At 35.8% G+C, this 18,444-nt stretch overlaps 1 protein-coding gene and 1 long non-coding RNA gene across 20 annotated transcripts; one reads left to right on the top strand and one right to left on the bottom strand.

Moving 5' to 3' along the window:
- Positions 1–707: 707 nt before the first annotated feature.
- LOC149036936 (uncharacterized) lies at positions 708–10,840 on the bottom strand. Of its 19 annotated transcripts, none has more exons than XR_016181931.1 (9): positions 10,463–10,840; positions 6,833–6,884; positions 6,515–6,570; positions 5,288–5,330; positions 4,231–4,429; positions 3,407–3,603; positions 3,261–3,312; positions 3,037–3,107; positions 708–2,362 (listed from the first exon to the last, which is right to left on the bottom strand). It is a non-coding gene; the product is annotated as an uncharacterized LOC149036936 (long non-coding RNA). The 19 variants fall into 19 exon arrangements; XR_016181934.1 differs by having other exon boundaries at positions 3,474–3,603; XR_016181932.1 differs by having other exon boundaries at positions 3,407–3,600.
- LOC113670944 (protein dispatched homolog 1) lies at positions 10,833–18,162 on the top strand. Its single transcript, XM_089190481.1, has 4 exons — positions 10,833–10,971; positions 13,078–13,216; positions 13,582–16,216; positions 16,567–18,162. The coding sequence occupies exons 1-4, from the start codon at positions 10,940–10,942 to the stop codon at positions 16,827–16,829; spliced, it is 3,069 nt and encodes a 1,022-aa protein (XP_089046607.1). The 5' UTR covers positions 10,833–10,939; the 3' UTR covers positions 16,830–18,162.
- The last annotated feature ends 282 nt before the right edge of the window (positions 18,163–18,444 follow it).

Raw genomic sequence — 18,444 nt, 5'->3', positions numbered from 1 at the left:
GGAATACATTACATATGCAGGGTACGAGCTATTTGATTGTTTTGATTTTCGAATGCGCTTAAAACATGGAAATGCATGGGAATGAACAGATATACCGCATTTGTAAGTTAGATCGCCGGAATTGCACCCTTTATTCGCGTAAAAGAATGTTAAGATGGGGGTAGGTGTCGAAAGGTTACCCTCGGGTGAAGTCAATAATTTTAGCCGGTACATTGTAGAATCCCAGCACAAAGCCTGGAGATTATTGGACAAATATCACCGAGCCTGAGGAGATTTTTATCGCTGGAAAAGAGAATGTAGCCTTCCCTATAAAATATTTATCAGTCTGCAAGTTTTGATGCTATGTTTCACCACTGTGATGTTCTTATTGTTGAGACCGGTCTGTATATTACTCACACCCTTGGAATTTAAGTCAATTTAGCGTTAAAAAAGTTTTCAGACAATTGGAAATTTTCCCAGAAGTCGCTGTATCCACAGATGCATGTGCATTTATTGACGGCAAACTATTGATTTATCTTTGCTTGACAAGCAAAGTGCACATATACATAGAGGACTACGGGTTCTATGCACCGTCAGATAAAACATTGTAACAGAATATTTAAAGAGTCGAGTGCAAAGAAAGCCATTCCAAAAGGATCTCATTCCAGAGAGACATCTGCCCAAAAAGCAGTATGCTTATATGAGAAAAGAAAAGAAAAGAAAACTTAAGTAATTCAGATTTAATCAAATTTTTAACAGATGACAATATTAACAAGCATTACTTTCTTGTCACTATTAACATGCATCACGAAAGAAGACAATTGAGCAATAACTATCAGTCATGCTAATACTAAGTCAAGGCTTTGTCACAGTTTCTTTCTCAAAAAGATATTGTAGATGAATATGAAGAGTGATTTTATCCAACCGGTGAAATTGGTCATAAACTACTGTGCATTACAAAATTTTTGGTTTGTGTCATGTTTTCCACACACAACATGGGGAGAACCAACAATCAAACATGCGTGCTGGTGTCATACAGGTTTGTTTACATACTGTTTCATGGGTTGAGTAAAATCACTCTAGTTGTTCCTTTTTTAATGTTTTATATAAATTTTGGTTACCTTTTTCCCGCTATGATATCTTTTGTTGATAAAATCATCTTGATAAATAGGATACACTGTAAGTGTTTGGAACAAATAAACACTTTTTTTGTGTCATTTAAGCAGGAGTGATTGGTGCTAAATATTTTTTCTAACCGCATGTGCAAACCGTAATTAATCTAACTCAAAATTCAGGCTTAAATTGCTCATCTAACAAACAAATGGTTAGTTAAAAAAAAAACTCCTTCAGTTGTACTTGAACATGCAACACTTCCATGGAAATAAACATCTTCAGTACAAATAATTCAAGTAAATAACTTCAGGTGAAATAGTGATTTTTTGGAATTTGTGAAATATAAAGTAGACTACACTGCACTAATATACAATAAATCCATTCTATCCTTTACTCACTTGCAACTATTTGGCTCTAACTGTTCAATACTATTTGACAGATTACAGAAAGTAACTCTGTCCTTCCAATCTGCCCTTATATACTTTTGAATAAAATAAAGCAGTTGACACAAGATCGAGGAGTCAAGGCTATTTTATTCACCCATTCACTCATAATGGTTGGTAAAATTTCTTTTTTATATGGGTTGCTGTAAATGCAAAGATTTTAAATAAATTCTTTGCAATTTAAATGTTTGTGTCATTTTTTAAAATTTTACTGCTCTGGAAATGCACTGGATATGAAACTCTGGATGTTCTCTGGCCATGTCTAGGTACTATTCACAATTTGGAGCTGCAGAATTTTGGATATAACTTGAATTAGGCATGCTTCAAAACCCAATTGAAACTGTTAGAGTGAATGCATGACCTGTTAGGTATTTAATTATTAGTATTACACTGTGCCAAATAGCTTTCCTTTACTGATTTTATTTAAAATTACAAAAAGTCTTTCTCCTCAAGTTGCCTCCATTTCCAGTCTCTCCACATTCCATAATGATGCTGTTTTGTAATGCTCAATAAGATCCATCCATCACTATCAACTTGCTTTAAGATACTTGCCACATCAGTTCTGTGGTCTCCTTGGTCCAAAATTCCAAGGCTCTATCCCACTTGTAATGAAAAATCTTTGTCTCAACCTACCCATCCTTACCTGCCTCCAGTAATCAAAATTAACCTTTTTTTCTGTTGTCGTCACTGCATGGTAACACCCTCTTGGAACATTTATCCCTTTCTCCTTCCTTAGTTTGAAAAGATATTGCTCAGTGATGGCATTAAGGCCTTGGAATACCTTCCTTCCTTCCTTCTTTCAAATAGAGAATCTGTAGGGTTGGAATCTGTGAAGAAAATCAGTCTCCATTAGAAAAGAAACTTTAATGACACTCAGCTGATGAAAGACTGTCTTTACCAAATTGGTATTAAAATGCACATTTGGCCTACTTTCATTGGGTTGGTTGGACTTCTTTGCTAATGAAGTACCACTAACCTTGAGTATCAGTATGTTAATGATAATATGCTATGAATTAACTCAAGGGACAATGAAAACAACCTCATCCTACTGTTAACCCAACAAACAAATTTAGCAATCAAAGAAGGAACATCAATCATTAGATGTATTTATAATAATTTCCCTTAAAATTTATTGCAGACATAAGGCACTAAAAAACATCCAAAACTGGTCATCAAAGGACACATAGAACAAAAGCAATAGTAATTATAATTGTAATAATAGTCATAATAATAATATTCCCCTAAACTACTTGGCATGTTACAAGAACATCTCTGCATAGTATAAAATAATAATAATAATGATATTCCCCTAAACTACTTAGCATGTTACAAGAACATCCATGCATAGTTTTAATTAATAATAATAATAATAATAATAATAATAATAATAATAATAATAATAATAATAATAATAATAATAATAATAATAATAATAATAATAATAATGTAAGAGAAAACCTAAACAGAAGAAAACTATAAATCACTCACAAACTCTGCATACCTCATAAGAAGCATCTTTGGGAGGCTTGAGGAGCTCAAACAGGACAAAATCTTCATCATCTGGTTCACTGGCTATAAAAAAAGCACACAATGCTTTCATTAGCAAATAACAAAAAACAAACAAGGTTTATAGAGATAAATAATTATGGAACAATGTAGCAAAAAACTCATCTTACAAAAACAAAGAGTCAAAGAGTGAAAATGGTCAACATAATTATTAACTACCTTGAATATTGTTTTCATTTGACAGCTGTGTCTTTGTCCAGTAGTTGAATGTCTAGTGGTGAAAGAGGAAAGAGGAGGGAGGAGAACAAATAAATCATCATTAATATCGTCATAATCCTCCTCAAAATCTCCTGATTCATACTCACCAGGAAAAGCAACACCAAAACCAGCAGAAACCTCTTCCATGGTTTTTCCAGTACTAAATGGACTCACTCCTGTTTTGCATTTCTTGATTCCATCTCCACCTATTCTTGCACTGCTGTCTTCACCAGCACAATGCACAAAACAGTATCTGCCAGTTTTTCATCAACATATTTCTGGCATCCATTGAAGCTACAATCTGCTAAACAAAATATAGTATTTGTAAATAAGTACTAGCTATCTATGATTGCTACCTTTAACATACACTCACTGATTAACCCTTTATACCCTAACATCAGTAGGCATATTCTCCGTACCGTTCTCTATACATTTCCTGAACTGTTGACAAGGAGAATTTGTTTAAAAATCAAGAGCTTTATAAGTTGTTGGTCATTTCCTTGATTCATGTGGGATGTGGGGTTATATCAGGGGTGATTTTGTAATGAGAAATTAGAGGCTGGCCACTCTTAGGGTTTAAGGGTTAAGATTTTTTCTTTCATTAATGTATTGCAAACTGTACATAACTAGTAAAGCAGATCCTATTTAATGGTTCAGAGATGACCTTTCTGCAAGTAACTGGAGTTGAGGCAATGGAAGGTATTATTGCATGCTCAGTGTATTGTAGCATAGTATTTAAAAGTTTCCTGTTTCTGAATTCCAGCAGTGGATAACTCTTGTATTCCAGCACTGTTATTTTCCAGCCCCTCTCAGCTGTTCTCAGTTTCTCAGCAGGAGTTAACTGTTGTATTCCAGTAATGTTAGTTTCCAGCCCTACACAGCTGTTCTGAGATTACCAGCAAGGAATAAATATCCTTTTTACAGTACTTACTTGTATTTTCCAGCCCCTGCAAGCTGTTCTGTCATTTTTGTTTTCTAGCTGGAGGTAACTGTTATTTCTAAGCACAATTATTTTCTGGCCTCTCTAGGCTGATTGGAGTTTTCCTGCTCGAGTTGACTGTTATTTTCTGTAAAACAGAATAATATACATAAGGACCCAGGCATGAAGTGAAGAAACCTTCCTTGGAAACCTTGGAAACAAGACAATGTTTTTAATTGCTCAGATCAAAACCAAAAAATTTTATTGTTTGTTAAAAACATTGTTATATAATGTTAAATGTTACATAATGTTAAAAATATCAAGGCCAACAGTAATTCTGAACACAAAATTTAATAAATTTGACACCTGTGGAGTATATAGCATTGCTTATGAATGAGACAAGAATGTGCTTTTAAATTTCCATCATACCTGAATAATGTCTGTGTAAAATTGGAGCTCAAATGTAGTATTTTTTAACCTATAAATCTACTCCTAGTAAGTGGCCCTGGCAACCTATCTTTACATGTAACTGCCAATAAAATAACCCTCCATCTTCATAAAGATCTCAGTAAGCTTTTAAGGCCTTCTTGTCATTTTTTTAAAGCATGGCCTCACAAACTTTTTCTTTTGGCTCCACCGATAAAAAACATTTAGGGAAAGTCAAATAATCAACAAGCACAACTAGTACTTAAATACTAAGTTAGCAATTGACTGAGACACCATTAGCACCACAATAAAAAATGCAAGAACCCTCAACTGGCTGAAACTTGCATCATTCAGTTGCATACTATTCTTCCCACATTTCCTAATAAATTAACCTATATTTAGTGGATACCTCTATAACACAGACACTAGGGAAGGTTCTTAGAGAGGTTACCTTTGATACTTTTATAACTATAAAAGTAATAGCTTTCGCTGCAGTTTAAAGTGATTTAATTTTTGAGATACAGTTAACTAATTCTTCACTTATCATACAAAAGCTGTGCAAAGCATATCAATTGTAAATAACAAATGTGGAGAGTTACAAATTACTTTCAGTACTTTATAGCGCAAGCAATGTGTTCCTTACCATCATTTTTCAGTGTTTTCTTTCCATTTACAGACTCAAGTGGCTGTAATGAAAAAACAAATTTTACCTCACTTCCTAAAGCAAGAAATCACAAGAATAAACAAGTGTAGAAACTTAGACATACTTTGGCTAGAACCCTAATTCAAAAATAAAAAAACTACCCCCTGCAAAAAAAATGTACCACTGTCTTTGGTACCATCCTGTTCCTCCCCTATTTCCTTTTTTTTGTTTTTTTTTTTACTTTTCTTTTCTAACAACTTTCAAACATATACCATGCTTCTTCTTGATGGGAAGAGGTTCCATAAAAAACCCAAATAACCAGAAAGATTACCGGCAAGATAGATAACCAAATGGATAACCAAATGAGTAGTGGTACCAAACTAAAGCTTGTAGCAATTCACCGACCTGATTATTACACCCTATTCTGTTTCCCCAGGTCTGTGTGAACTAGATTTTGAGCACAGAATGTAATACCTCACCAAACATCTGCTAGGATGACTCACTTAAAAGTGTGCATGATTATCATCTCTTGCTGAGATAGCACACTACACTTCAATGTTTTTATTACTACACATATGGGGGCTTTGGTAAGATTGTGGAAAGGAGGGAAAACATTTGAGCAGCTGGGAGGGACAAAAATGACAGTGTGGCAGCCATTTATTCTCACTTGGATAGCAAAGTCTGGGGAACCTTTCCCTGGAAATTTAAAAGTTTGGATGTCCATTTTAGGCCACTATTTCTCAAGTTGGCTAAAAATTATATCTGCTACAAGGGAGAGTGAGGGAGAGTGTTGACACTGATTTAATGAATAGAGTAGCTTTTACATAACGAACTATATAAACATTATATACATAAGTATGTTGTCTTGTTGACAATGTCTGTATGGTCTTGTTTGATTTTTACCTTTGCCTTGCTCAAAAATATGAAATTGTGCCCTGGACAACATTAAATTTGGGGCACAGTGCTGCGATTTCTGATACAGTATATTTAAAGCAATTACTGATGGCGAAGGAATTAATTGGTACTTCAATGATGAATGTAGAGCACAGCAATCAATGTAAACCATCGTACCAAAAAACATGGTGACTGGTACATTCATCTAGAACTCTTTGCACAAGAAAATCCTGGAACCACTCAAAAAGTCAAGCACAAAAAATCAGAAAAATTTAAAATTTGCATACATAATGTTGTTGTTTTGCAAAATATTGCTTTCTACATGTGTCTTACCCTAAGAATAAAGGTAAAATTTACAGGCACCATCTTTGTCTGTAAGTGGATTGAATCTATTGGGTAAACACCAGAAAAAATAATAATATTGATACAAATAGGCTGAGGGTTTAGTATAGGTATGCTGTGGTTAAGTTTTATCCTTAGTATATTCTTTAACTTTTAAAAGAGGCCAAATTGATAGTGATATATCATCTCACCATAACTTAGGCTAAGAGCTAAATTTTATCTTTCTCTACACAAAATGCATTTTCATTCATATCATTAACAAAACCAAAGGAAAATGATTTTTACACCAAGGACAAGCAAAACAGATACCTTTCATCTGCACTTTTGTTTACTTTGCTTTGCTGCTGGTTCTCATCCATGCCTGTATGAATGATATTAAGTAAGGGTGAAAGGATTGGTATTTTCTTCACAAAGATAGTTGCAGAGAGTGTCTCCATTGATATATGGATTACCAGACACTCACAATGAACGCCAACAAGACCAAGTTCTTGCTAACAAGTGTAGGAGCAATAATTGCTAATAATGGGCAATAGTCTGTATTGAATTAAGTATTCATTTGTGCATGAATTAGTATTTATTTCATTTTAATGTTTGTAACACACAATTGAAAAAGTATGTAAAATGTGGTAACAAAATACATATCATTGTGGTATTCCTCATAATTTAGTTCAAGGGGTTTTATTCTAAATAGATCAAAAGAAAGAAAGTGGCATATGTCAGCCACTGATTTAAATAGAAAAGCACATATTATTAAGTGATGAGTAATTTTGCTGCAAATTTTATGCCCTTCTGGGTGAGCAAAGAGAATGATGACCCAACTGTTACTTGCTGCAGAGCGTTAGGAGCCAGCACCCTATCGTTACAATACAATACAATACAAAGACTTTATTTAAACACGATAATTGTTAAAGCGACTACACGCTTGTGGGGTCGTGCGTAAAATGGAATAAAATGAAATGTAGTAAAATACAATAATTAAAGTAGCCTATCAAAATTAGAAGATCTAAAAATATTTAAAATTGGGGTCCTTAAAATTCGCTGTCTGTGGAGAAATGGAATTAAAGTTCAAATTTAAAAGTGCCTTTGATTTGTAGGCTAACGAGGAGAGCTGCTTAATGGTTATATTTCTTAAATTTGATTCTTGGAGAAGTGTGTTAAAAACGATAGGTCCTCTTCTGGAAAAACTGTTTTTCATGTAATATGTATTGAATTTTGGTACTTTTATGTTGGCATTACTTCTTAGATTTTTCTTAGTATTCACGTCAACTTCTTCGGTGGTATCTAAGATGGATATAGGTAAAGTCTTCTTATCTATTTTGAACATCAGTTTAGCTAAATTAACTTTATATGTGGTTTCAATAGAAGACCATCGAGCTTTGCTTAGTACGTCAGACTTAGGCATATCCCATGGCCAGTTAAAAATTAATTTTGCTGCTCTACAGTGTAAAGACTCTAATGCAATTAGGCCCTCCTTATTAGTAAGGCCGCCCCAGACGGTGATACCATATATAATTGATGGGTAGATTACTTTAAAGTATAAGTCCAGTAGCATAGGTCTTGGTAAGAACAAGCTGCGCTTCAGCATGTTAAGCTTATTTACAAAGCTGATCTTTAGTGCTTTGACATGGTAGTCCCAGTTAAGTCTATTATCAATATAGACTCCAAGCAGCCTGGTGTGTTTAACCCATCTTATACAATGATTCATCAGTATTAATGACTGTAGTGGACCATTGAAGTTTCCTCGATGAATTAGCATGCCTTCGCATTTCTTGGGGTGAGGCAATAGTTGATTTCTTAAGCACCATAGCCCTAGTTCCTTGAGAGCAGCATTTAGTTCGGCAATAACAATGTCTACGGTGTCTCCGATACAGAACAGGGTGGTATCGTCTGCGTACATAAAAACAGTTGCATTTGTTATATTATCAGGTAGATCATTTGTGTAAAGTGCGAACAAGGTTGGACCGAGGACTGATCCCTGAGGAACGCCTGTATTAATGCGAGCAAAATCAGAGGCTGCGCCGTCAATGACTGTGAACTGTCGCCTCCCCTTTAAGTAGCTGTGAAGCCAAGCAGCCAGGTTGCCCTTGATCCCAAAGTCAATCTCGAGTTTATGCAGCAATATTTTATGCGATACACAGTCAAAGGCCTTTTGAAAATCGACAAAAACCACTCCGACAACTTTACTGTTATCAACCACTTGTCTCCATTGTTCTGTCAGTTTTATAAGCATTAATTCAGTAGAAAAGCCTTTCCTATAAGCCCATTGGTTTTCAGTGACTAAACTGTGCTCGTGGAATGTATGGTTGACGATTCTCTGAGAGACCGTTGATTCAAGGATCTTGCTGGGTATACTGAGAATAGAAATTGGCCGATAGTTGCTCATGTCGCTCTCATCGTCCTTTTTGTGGATAGGGCTCAGCCTAGCCACTTTCCATTGTTCAAACACGTAGCCAGATCTTAGACTTTCACAATAAATATGGTATAATGGATGGACCAACGCATTCCCGGCAGTTTTTAGAGTTCTAGAAGAAATCTGGTCGGGACCGGTAGCTTTATTCCATTTAAGATCTGATAAATACTTTTCAATTTCGGATTTTGATAAAATAACGTCTTTGATAACAGGAACTGACTTTAATGTTGTGGCAGCGTTGACTTTTGTGAATGAAAAGTTCCTTGTTAGATTAATTCCTATATTAGAAAAGAAAGAATTCATCAGATTTGATTTTTCTTTACTATCGACTGCCAGAGAACCGTCTTCCCTCTTCAAGGGTCCAATAGCCTTTCTGAGTTTTGGTGCAGTGGCATTGCGAAGAAGATTCCAATACTCCGCAGCGGTTTTTATTTCAAGTAGTTGGTTCTTGAAATGTTTAGTTTTCGCCCGACGTACGTCCGTGGTGATTTCATTACGTAATCTTTTGTATTCCTTCCATTTGACCGGATCTTTAGTGCGAGTGGCTACTTTGAATAATTTAAACCGTTTGTTCATCTTTAATTTTATTTCGCTGTTAATCCATGGTGAACAGACGCTGCGAACCTTGACGTCTTTATAAGGGGCATGGACATCACAAACATCGTTGAACAAAAGATTCCAGCCCCAAAGGACGTCGTCTTTGTCTTCGAATATGTCTAGTACGTGAAAAGGTATTCGTTCGATATCTTTCTGGAAATCTTGAATGTCACATCTCTTGAAGTTTCTTGAGCGGACAATCTTCGGAGGGGGTCTTTTGGATTTCAACTTCAAAGTAGCGTAAACTAAACTGTGATCAGATATGCCCAGTGGCAGCACGCCGCATTGACGAACCATGTTTGCTTTAGTTGTAACAATGAGGTCAATTAGGGACTCCGTTGTGGATGTTATTCTAGTTGGTTGAGAGATAATGTTTTGCATATTGAAGTCTTTTGTGGCAGCGTTGTTTTGTTTATTTTTTGTTTATTTTCGCATATGTTTTGCATATTGAAGTCGTTTATAAGAGACCAGATCTTCATCATATGTGTAAGCAGTTTGTAAGTTAACTTTCCAGGATATGTGAAGTTTAACATCGACCATACATCCTAGCTGAATTTTTGCGTAGCCCCATACATTTACAATGAATACATGTCTTCCACTGTACCCATAATAGCCACCAGTGTAGACACTATGAGACTGCTACATGCAACACAATACAAATTATTGAGGCTGGAAGAAAATCACAAGTTTTTGATCATTGAAACACCGAGAGCTGTCCTGGTTTTTAATAGACGTGTAATATCTGGTGTTGCATGTCCCAAACAAAATAAAAAAGTCAGTCCTCGACACAGAAGTATTCAATGAATCCAGGTATCATGCAGCTACATGAAATCTACTGGAATTTAGCACAAAACTTTAACGCGATCTTTGAAGAATGGTTGTAATATTTAAAATTTAAAAAAAACTAGCATGAAGCGCAACGAAAACCTTACCTTGTTGTACTAGCTCCAACAGAAAAGTAAGGAAAGCCATGAGGCAATGTCAAATTCTCGTCTTCCTAGGCTTTCCAACGTATGGAAGAAAATTTCCCAAATACCTCGCACTTAAAAACGCAACCAGAATCTTACTCTTTCACCAATCCGAAGCGTCCCAAAAGGTGTCAAGGATAGCCCATGAAATTCTCAAACTTCGAGCGCGGAAATCTTAACGATCTTTTTACACTTTTGCTTTGCATCCCTCCCCTAGTTGGGAAGTGACACGCAGAAGACACGATCACAACGCACTTTGATTGGAAGAAGTAAAACTGCATTCTATTGGTTATAATGTGTGAGGACATAACCACAACGGAAGACACAACTGCAGCGCTACACTCACTTCGGTGCAACAACGCGTCAGTAATACGAACAGAGGGCATGATCTATTTGCGGAAGAACTCTTCGGATTTTAATTAATACGAGACTTTGATCAAAATGGTCAAAGTTGCTTGTTCGTCCAATTCAAGGTAAAGTTCTACTTGAGTTTTGGTTTGATATTTATTTATTTAAGATTTTATTTGGTTTATTTTACAATATTATGCAAGTATTATCGTGTAAGACTTGTTTGTAAATCAAGGCGCTTGATATTGGACTGAAATCGATGAGAATCGATCGTCAATTGCTGAATCCCACAGAGCATTTGCTATAAATTCGCGAATTCCAACTGTTGATTAAAAAAAATACCCATTAACTCAAGAAGCGCCATAATGTTGCCCAACAGCTAGTTCAGCTTTGAGTATATTTTGTCGATTACAAGCTGAACTAACAATAGTTGAACGCTGTCGTTTGTCAACATTGGTTTTACTGTAAGTTACTTTAATAATATTAACTTTTTGAAATATGAGTCTATATTTCTGGTTCCTGTACTGTATAATCATGACCTAATCTTTGTAAATTATGTGAAGTTGAGCGTAAGCTTGAACTTAAACTTGTTGGCGATTGGTTAAAGAGGAAACAAAATAGAGGCTTGAAGCAATTTAGTCTTTAGCAGACGTTGAACCTGTGCTTTTGAGTTTCTACCAACTGAGTTACATAGCACATGTATGAGGGTTCCCAATGGGGTTCTTCGATCCCAGAATACCAACTTAAATTTTCTCTCAATCAAATCTCGATTCCAATCATAAAATTTATTCCTAGTCCATTGCCTCAACTTAAAAAAGGCCCTTTTTGATGGGCAATAATTCTCTCAACCAGCATTGATCTATTGAAATATTTTCTTACCATAAGGCATTTTGTCAACTTCATTTGATTAATCACTTTAGAGAGAAGCCAACATCTTCACAGAGCAAAATATTCTTATTTTTTTCTGATTGTCACAATGGTCGGTCACCAAGAAATAAAAGGTCACTTCCAGAGGACAGGGAAAGGCTCAGAATGTCCAGATATCACCTATGGGTTGCAATGAGAGCAAAAGTGCATGACATGGCATGTGTGCAGATAAGACTGTCATAACAAAGCTTTGTGTGGCTCTTTTTAGCCTCCCACACAGGAGTTTCTAGGGGAGTGCATTACGTTTCGTGGGGACAGAAACATGATCCCCAAAAAATGGCTAGGTTTTTTTGGACTTTCGTGTAGATCAATTTCTTCATAAATTCTTGCCAACAGACTTACTGGTTCTAATGGCATTTAAGTAATTATTGTAAGCCAAATCGCACCCCTCAAAATTGTCAATTCATGTGTCCCATTCATTATAACAAATCTTTAAATGATTTAGGTCCTAGCTATATTTGTGATTTGTTGCAAACTTACAAGCCACCTAGGAATTTATAATCATCAGCCAGGAACTTGTTAGTAACACCTAGATCGAGGTTAAAAATTTTATGGTGATCATGCTTTTTTGGTCTGCACCCCCTAAACTTTGAAATAATCTTCCAGAGAATATAAAATGTAATTAAAATCTTACATCTTTTAAGAGCAATCTTAAAACTTATCTTTTTAAGCGATATTTTAATTTAAAGTTTTGCTCTAGTATTTTTCATATTTAAACATTTTATTGTAAAGTGCCTTAGAGCTCTAGAATAGGGTGCTATAGAAGTTTTTGTGTTATTATTATTATTATTATTATTAACAACACCACATCTTGCTCCCTTCTTCCTCTAAGTTCCCGGATCCCTGCCTTCAAATAAGCCTGATCCCAGATCCTGAAAAACCTATTGGGGACCCTCATGTAGTGAGCAAGGCAAATTTTTGTAGATTCTTTGTTGTGGAAAAGGAATCTCATTACTATAAATTAATATTTTTTAAATATTTCTGTTTCATACTTTCTTTCTGATAAGTGGGAGAAGGGACAAAATTGTTGTGTCTAGTTATATATTCCAATTGGGAATCTTCACAACACTTCCTGTTTAACCTTTTCAATCTCAAGATCTTGTCAGTGATTCTCTTTACTGACTGTGGCATCCAATATTAAGATGTTCTGAGAATTTGCAATTGGATCATGTAATAATCACCTAATTGATGTTTTCGGCTTGATTTTGTTTTGATATTGTTAGGAAAAATTCTGTCTTGGTCACTTATGGGATTGAAAGGGTTAATACTTCCAAATACTTTAGTGACTTAGTTTTGTTTTTCAGACCCAAGTTTACAAAGCACGATGCCATAGCTCTGTGCCTGGCGCTGTTTATTCCATTCACTGTTATTATCCTTATTTCGGTGTCAGTTTTTCCATCACTGGGAGGCAGTCCATTGCCTGACTTTAGCAGCCCAACAAAGGTAGGAACAAATTATCTGGCAGTTAAAATCTTAAAAAATCTATTAATTTTGTCTCACATAAGTTTTTATTAACCCTATACACCCAAATTTTAATATCCATGTCTCTTTACATCACCTATGGTGCTTACAAGGCACATTTGTTTGACAATCAGGAGTTACTTGAATTGGTGATCATTTTCTTTTCTCATGGCCTTTATGTTGGATTCAAGAGTAACACTATAAGGAGAAATAAGAAGCCAGTCACTTTTATAGGTTATAGGATAAGTTTGGTCAGTCATTATGTGTCACTTTGTGACTGTAGCCCTTTTGTTTTTACTTTGCATGTATGATTGATTGTTTCTCTCTTTTACTTGTTTTTGTTCAAGGGTTTTGAACCAAGAGGTACAAAACTGAGTAACAAGATGGTGACAATAAAAAATTTTTATGAATCTCCTCTATCACAAAGAGGAGGCCAGCAGAACAATGTCTCATCATCTGTAAAGAGAAACTCAACTCAAAGTTCTCTTGAACCTCCTTTGCCATCTGATGAACTTAATAGGTATGTTCATGTAAGAATGATGTTCATTTTTGAGGCATCAGGTGGCGATGAAAACTTGTTAGTATCCAGCAAGCTCAAAGATGTTTGTGAAATAGAGAATTCTATTTTGAGTGCCAGCTCTTCATATGCACAATACTGTCTCAGCATTTATGATGGAAAAACAACAAAGTGTCACTCAAGCTATTCTCTGGGAAATTATATTGCCTTGCTTAATAACCGCACAACATGTCGAGATATAACTGATCAGGATGTTTTATACGTCAAGAATTTGTTGCTTCAGTGCCACCCTTACTTTGTGAAACAAAGTTTGAAGGGATCTTGTGCCACTTCCAGCTGTGAGGGTGTCCCAGCTAATTGCACCAAACACAATGCTGTGTATAATATTTTCCAGTTTCTAACAGATAATGAGATGAGTCCATCCAATGATATGTTTCTGAAATATACAACATCTTTCCCACAAGTATCTGGTTATGACTTATATGATTTATATGATGAGTTGTATTTGGAGCTAAAAGATGGTGTTCCTGAAAGAGATGGGGTGAAACTTGCCTCTTATTGGTTTGGGAGCTATAAGTTTGATCTTTTTCAAATTAAGCTTCTCACTGAAGTCATATACCCTGCTCTTGCCATGATTATTGTTTTTCTTATTATGTGGTTTTTCTTAGGTTCTTTCATTCTCACTTTCACCGGCCTTTTTTGCATTATTTATGCAATTGGTCTTTCATATTTTCTTTACACAATGGTCTTCAAAATAGACTTCTTTCCATTTCTGAATGTTACCACACTGGTGTTTTTGGTGGGCATTGGAGCAGATGATGCTTTTGTGTATTATGACATATGGAGACAGACACTTGCTGCTAACCCTTGTGCAAACATCATGCAGCTGACATTGAAGACCTTGCGTTATGCTGCCCTCTCCATGCTTGTCACAAGTTTGACGACAGCATCAGCATTTTTCGCAGGAGCATCTTCCTCCATCACTGCTGTTAGGTTGTTTGGACTGTTTGCCGGTACATCCATCTTGACAAATTACTTGCTGATGATAACATATTTCCCAGCTGTTGTGGCTTTGCATGAGAAGTGGGTGCTAAAGTACAAAGATGGACATTCAAGCTTGGAGGTAGTCCCTGATGAATCTTGTGATCTTGATGAAGTTCAGTCTCCTAAGACTGGGGCACTAATAGCACAGAACATGTCAGAGAGAAACGTCATGAAGTCTGTTGTTAACAGTCCTGTCAAGCAAAATGAGGGAAGCATTTGTTTTCTGCAAGTCATTGACTTTCCATGTTCTTTGTTAATATCAGCCACAAGTTTTTTCAAAACAGCAAGTTCAAAGGTGTTTGAAGATTGGCTACCAAAAGCAGTGATCAAGTTACGTTATGTATGGATTGCCCTGTTAGCGTGTCTTACAGTTGGATTTCTATGTGTTAATTTTGTTAAACCAGGTCTGCAGCTGCCAAATACAAGTGACTTCCAGGTGTTTAGTTCATCCCATCCACTTGAAAATTATTACTTAAACTATAAAAGCTACTTTAGATTCACCAGTTCGCAGCAAAGTGGTGGGATGTGGCTGGAACTGTTCTGGGGAATAAAACTTGAAGATAATGGAAATCATCTTGACCCAGATGACTATGGCACCCTACAACTGGATGAAAGCTTTGATAAATCAAATCTGTTCAGTCCAGCTGGTCAAAAGTTCCTCCGTTACTTGTGTCAGTCCATTGAAAAGCAACCATTTTTTGTAACTTTTCCTTCAGGTGATACATGCCCTATAGAAGCATTCATTAAAGCTTGTACCTCACCAAAAACAGCATGTTGTGGGGTTAATGCTAGTTTTCCATTTCCAGCTGATACTGCAGAGGGCTGTTTGAGAACAGCTTTATCCATGCCTAATTCTACTGGAGTTAGGCTTTTGTTTGACCAACAAGGGAAAGTGATTGGTTTTCATTTGCAAATAATCACAGTTCAATCATTTACCACCAGCTTTACTGTTATGGATGACTTCTGGAAGAAAGTGACAGATTGGTTTGACAAAGAAATGGCTAAGGCTCCAACAGGATTGGAGAATGGTTGGGTAGGATGCTGGAACTTAGACTTCTATGCTCTGCAGATGGGACTGTCAGAAGGAACATACTCTTCTTTGGGAATCTCTGTGGCTGTATCGTTTGGAGTCATGCTGCTTACAACCCTCAACATCTTAATCAGCATCTACGCAATCATTACCATCATTGGAATTATTTCCATAACCATTGGGTGTCTTGTGCTGGCTGGCTGGCAATTGAATATTTTAGAGTCCATTGTGGTGTCAGTTGCAGTGGGTCTGTCCATTGATTTCACAATGCATTATGGTGTGGCTTACAGACTTGCACCAGACAAAAGTCAGAGAAATAGCAGGGTGCGTTACTCTTTGAAGCACATTGGATCTGCCATAACAATGGCTGCTCTTACAACATTTTTCACAGGTAGGCAATTCCTAGTTACGATGATTATCTTAAAGGTTAAATCTTGAAGAAGTTTCTTTTTATTACTATTATCATATGAACTGTAAAGTTTCCTTTATCTCTTATTCAAAACATTATAAAAATAAGAATGAAAAAAAAAAGGGAAAAGAAAGGAAGAAACAGGAAGCTCAGCATCACACAAAATAGGAACCAACTGAGCTGGGTGGGGCTGGACTAGAAAATATTTGGTTTGAGGTCTTAAACAAAATCATCTCCGTTCTGGCTTGAGCTAACTCAATCAACAAGTTCATATTCTAAATATGCTGATCAGTGAATATCAAGTCTAACAGTTGCACTTTTGTATAATTTAGGTGTGATGATGATGCCAGCCACAGTCTTAGCATACTTTCAGCTTGGACAGTTCCTAATGTTGGTTATGGTCTTCAGTTGGCTTTTTTCAACTTTTGGCTTCTTGTCTATTTGCTCTGTGATTGGTCCAAAGAATAACTTTGCAGAATTGAGCTTTAGTCATATCCTCAGCATTTTTTCTTCACGCCGAAATAAACCTGTGAAAAGGCAAGAAACTAAACCAGAGGAAGGAGCTAAAGACATCCTTTTAAAGACATCCCTCTAAAGTGTACAGCAAAACTAAAGTACACCTTAGTTACTATATATGTTGGAAAGGTGTTGTGAGGCAGGTTGATCCTAGTAAGCTGAGTTGTGTCATAAAGTAAATAGAAACAGATATTGCCACCAAATAAACATTTCAGGATGTGCTTGTTGCTTCATATGCTAAGTTCTGTCAAGTAAGAGATCCTATAATCAAATCTGCTTTCATGGCATGGAACAGAGTCAAGTGCTGTAATGTGTGTTTTCATGTAGAATATTCATAGATGCCATAATTTTAGAGAGTAGTGGTAAATATGAGAGCATAGAGTGCTCTCACCTGTCCATTCCTAGGAGTGATCAAAAAGGAATTTCTCTTCACAAAATACATACATATTGAAGCTGAAAAGTTACGAGAAGAGAGAGGAATACCCTCAATGGAATGTGCTTCCTGGCAACAATTTTATGATGATAGGTTGCTAAGTGGTGACTTAAAAAATTTGACATTGCGGTCATATAGTTTGTCCAGGTCTTGAAATCCAGTTCTGTTAGTCTTAGTTTAGGAAATTGATACATCTGTCCATTTTGCTATGGGTACAGTGTAAAATCTTACTATATTCCATCCATACCATCCAGTAAATGCTGTCTTTGGTGCAGCCCTTTGATAATTATTGAATAATATTTCCTATTTTCCTGGAGTAACCTTTAGATAAGGTGTAGAATATTCTCTTCAGAACATTAGATGTATTTGTTATAGTTATTAGTTGTTTGGCCTATTGTTATATTCTTAAGTTATCTCAAATTCTGTAAAGTTAAATATATTTTAAAGTGGGATCAGTTAGATTGCTGTCAAAACAAATTTTTAAATTAAGTATTTGGATTCTAAACCTGTAAGCCACAACAAATATTGCCTATATTGTTAAGGATTTGGGCAGGCTTTAATTCTTTAAATGCAAATTATGATAAAAAAAAGAGTGTTAAATATAAATGTAAAAATTTCAAGCAGGCTATGTACAAAGTGCTAAAATTGCAAAAATTGGAAATTTGCACACTTATTTATTTGGTATTCATTTTTAAGGTTGGAAAAGAAGAGAAAAATGTGGAGGAAACTGTATAAAATTTGCGGCAGAATGTTGACAGTTGCTCTCTTGCTCCATGATTTGATTCATAGCTTTGAATGAGAAAGAGAGTCTTAAATTTTTCATATTAAAACGTGTGTGAACCCTACTGAATTAATATTTAGCTCACTAGATTTGGTTTTGGGTATTAAAGATGTGACCTTCAAAGTTCAAAGCAGCTTTAATAATGATTAGAATTGTGACTTGTTTAATTTTTGTGAATAAATGTTGTTAACCATTTTAGTGTGCTGGATTATCCATGTGTCAGTATGTATGTTTGTGGAGCAAAACTTGTCTTCCAAAATTCAATCTAGGTTAACAAATGTGCGAAAAATGGGTTAGTAACACAGGACCTAGAACAGTCACAATTGTCATCTGATGCATCATCTTATGCAAATCTGCTATGCTGTAAGAGGGTAATTCCAAGATAACAACAAAAACCTATTTTTAAATCATTCATGCTGAAAGCAACGAATGAGGTATTGTGGTGATGTTGACGGAAGTTGTCGACCGTGGACGGAAGTT

The sequence above is a fragment of the Pocillopora damicornis genome, chromosome 12, assembly GCF_964200805.1.
Source record: "Pocillopora damicornis chromosome 12, jaPocDami1.2, whole genome shotgun sequence".
NCBI lineage: Eukaryota > Metazoa > Cnidaria > Anthozoa > Scleractinia > Pocilloporidae > Pocillopora > Pocillopora damicornis.
The sequence above is the reverse complement of the archived record's forward strand: the minus strand, read 5'-3'. Positions and strand labels throughout refer to the sequence as shown.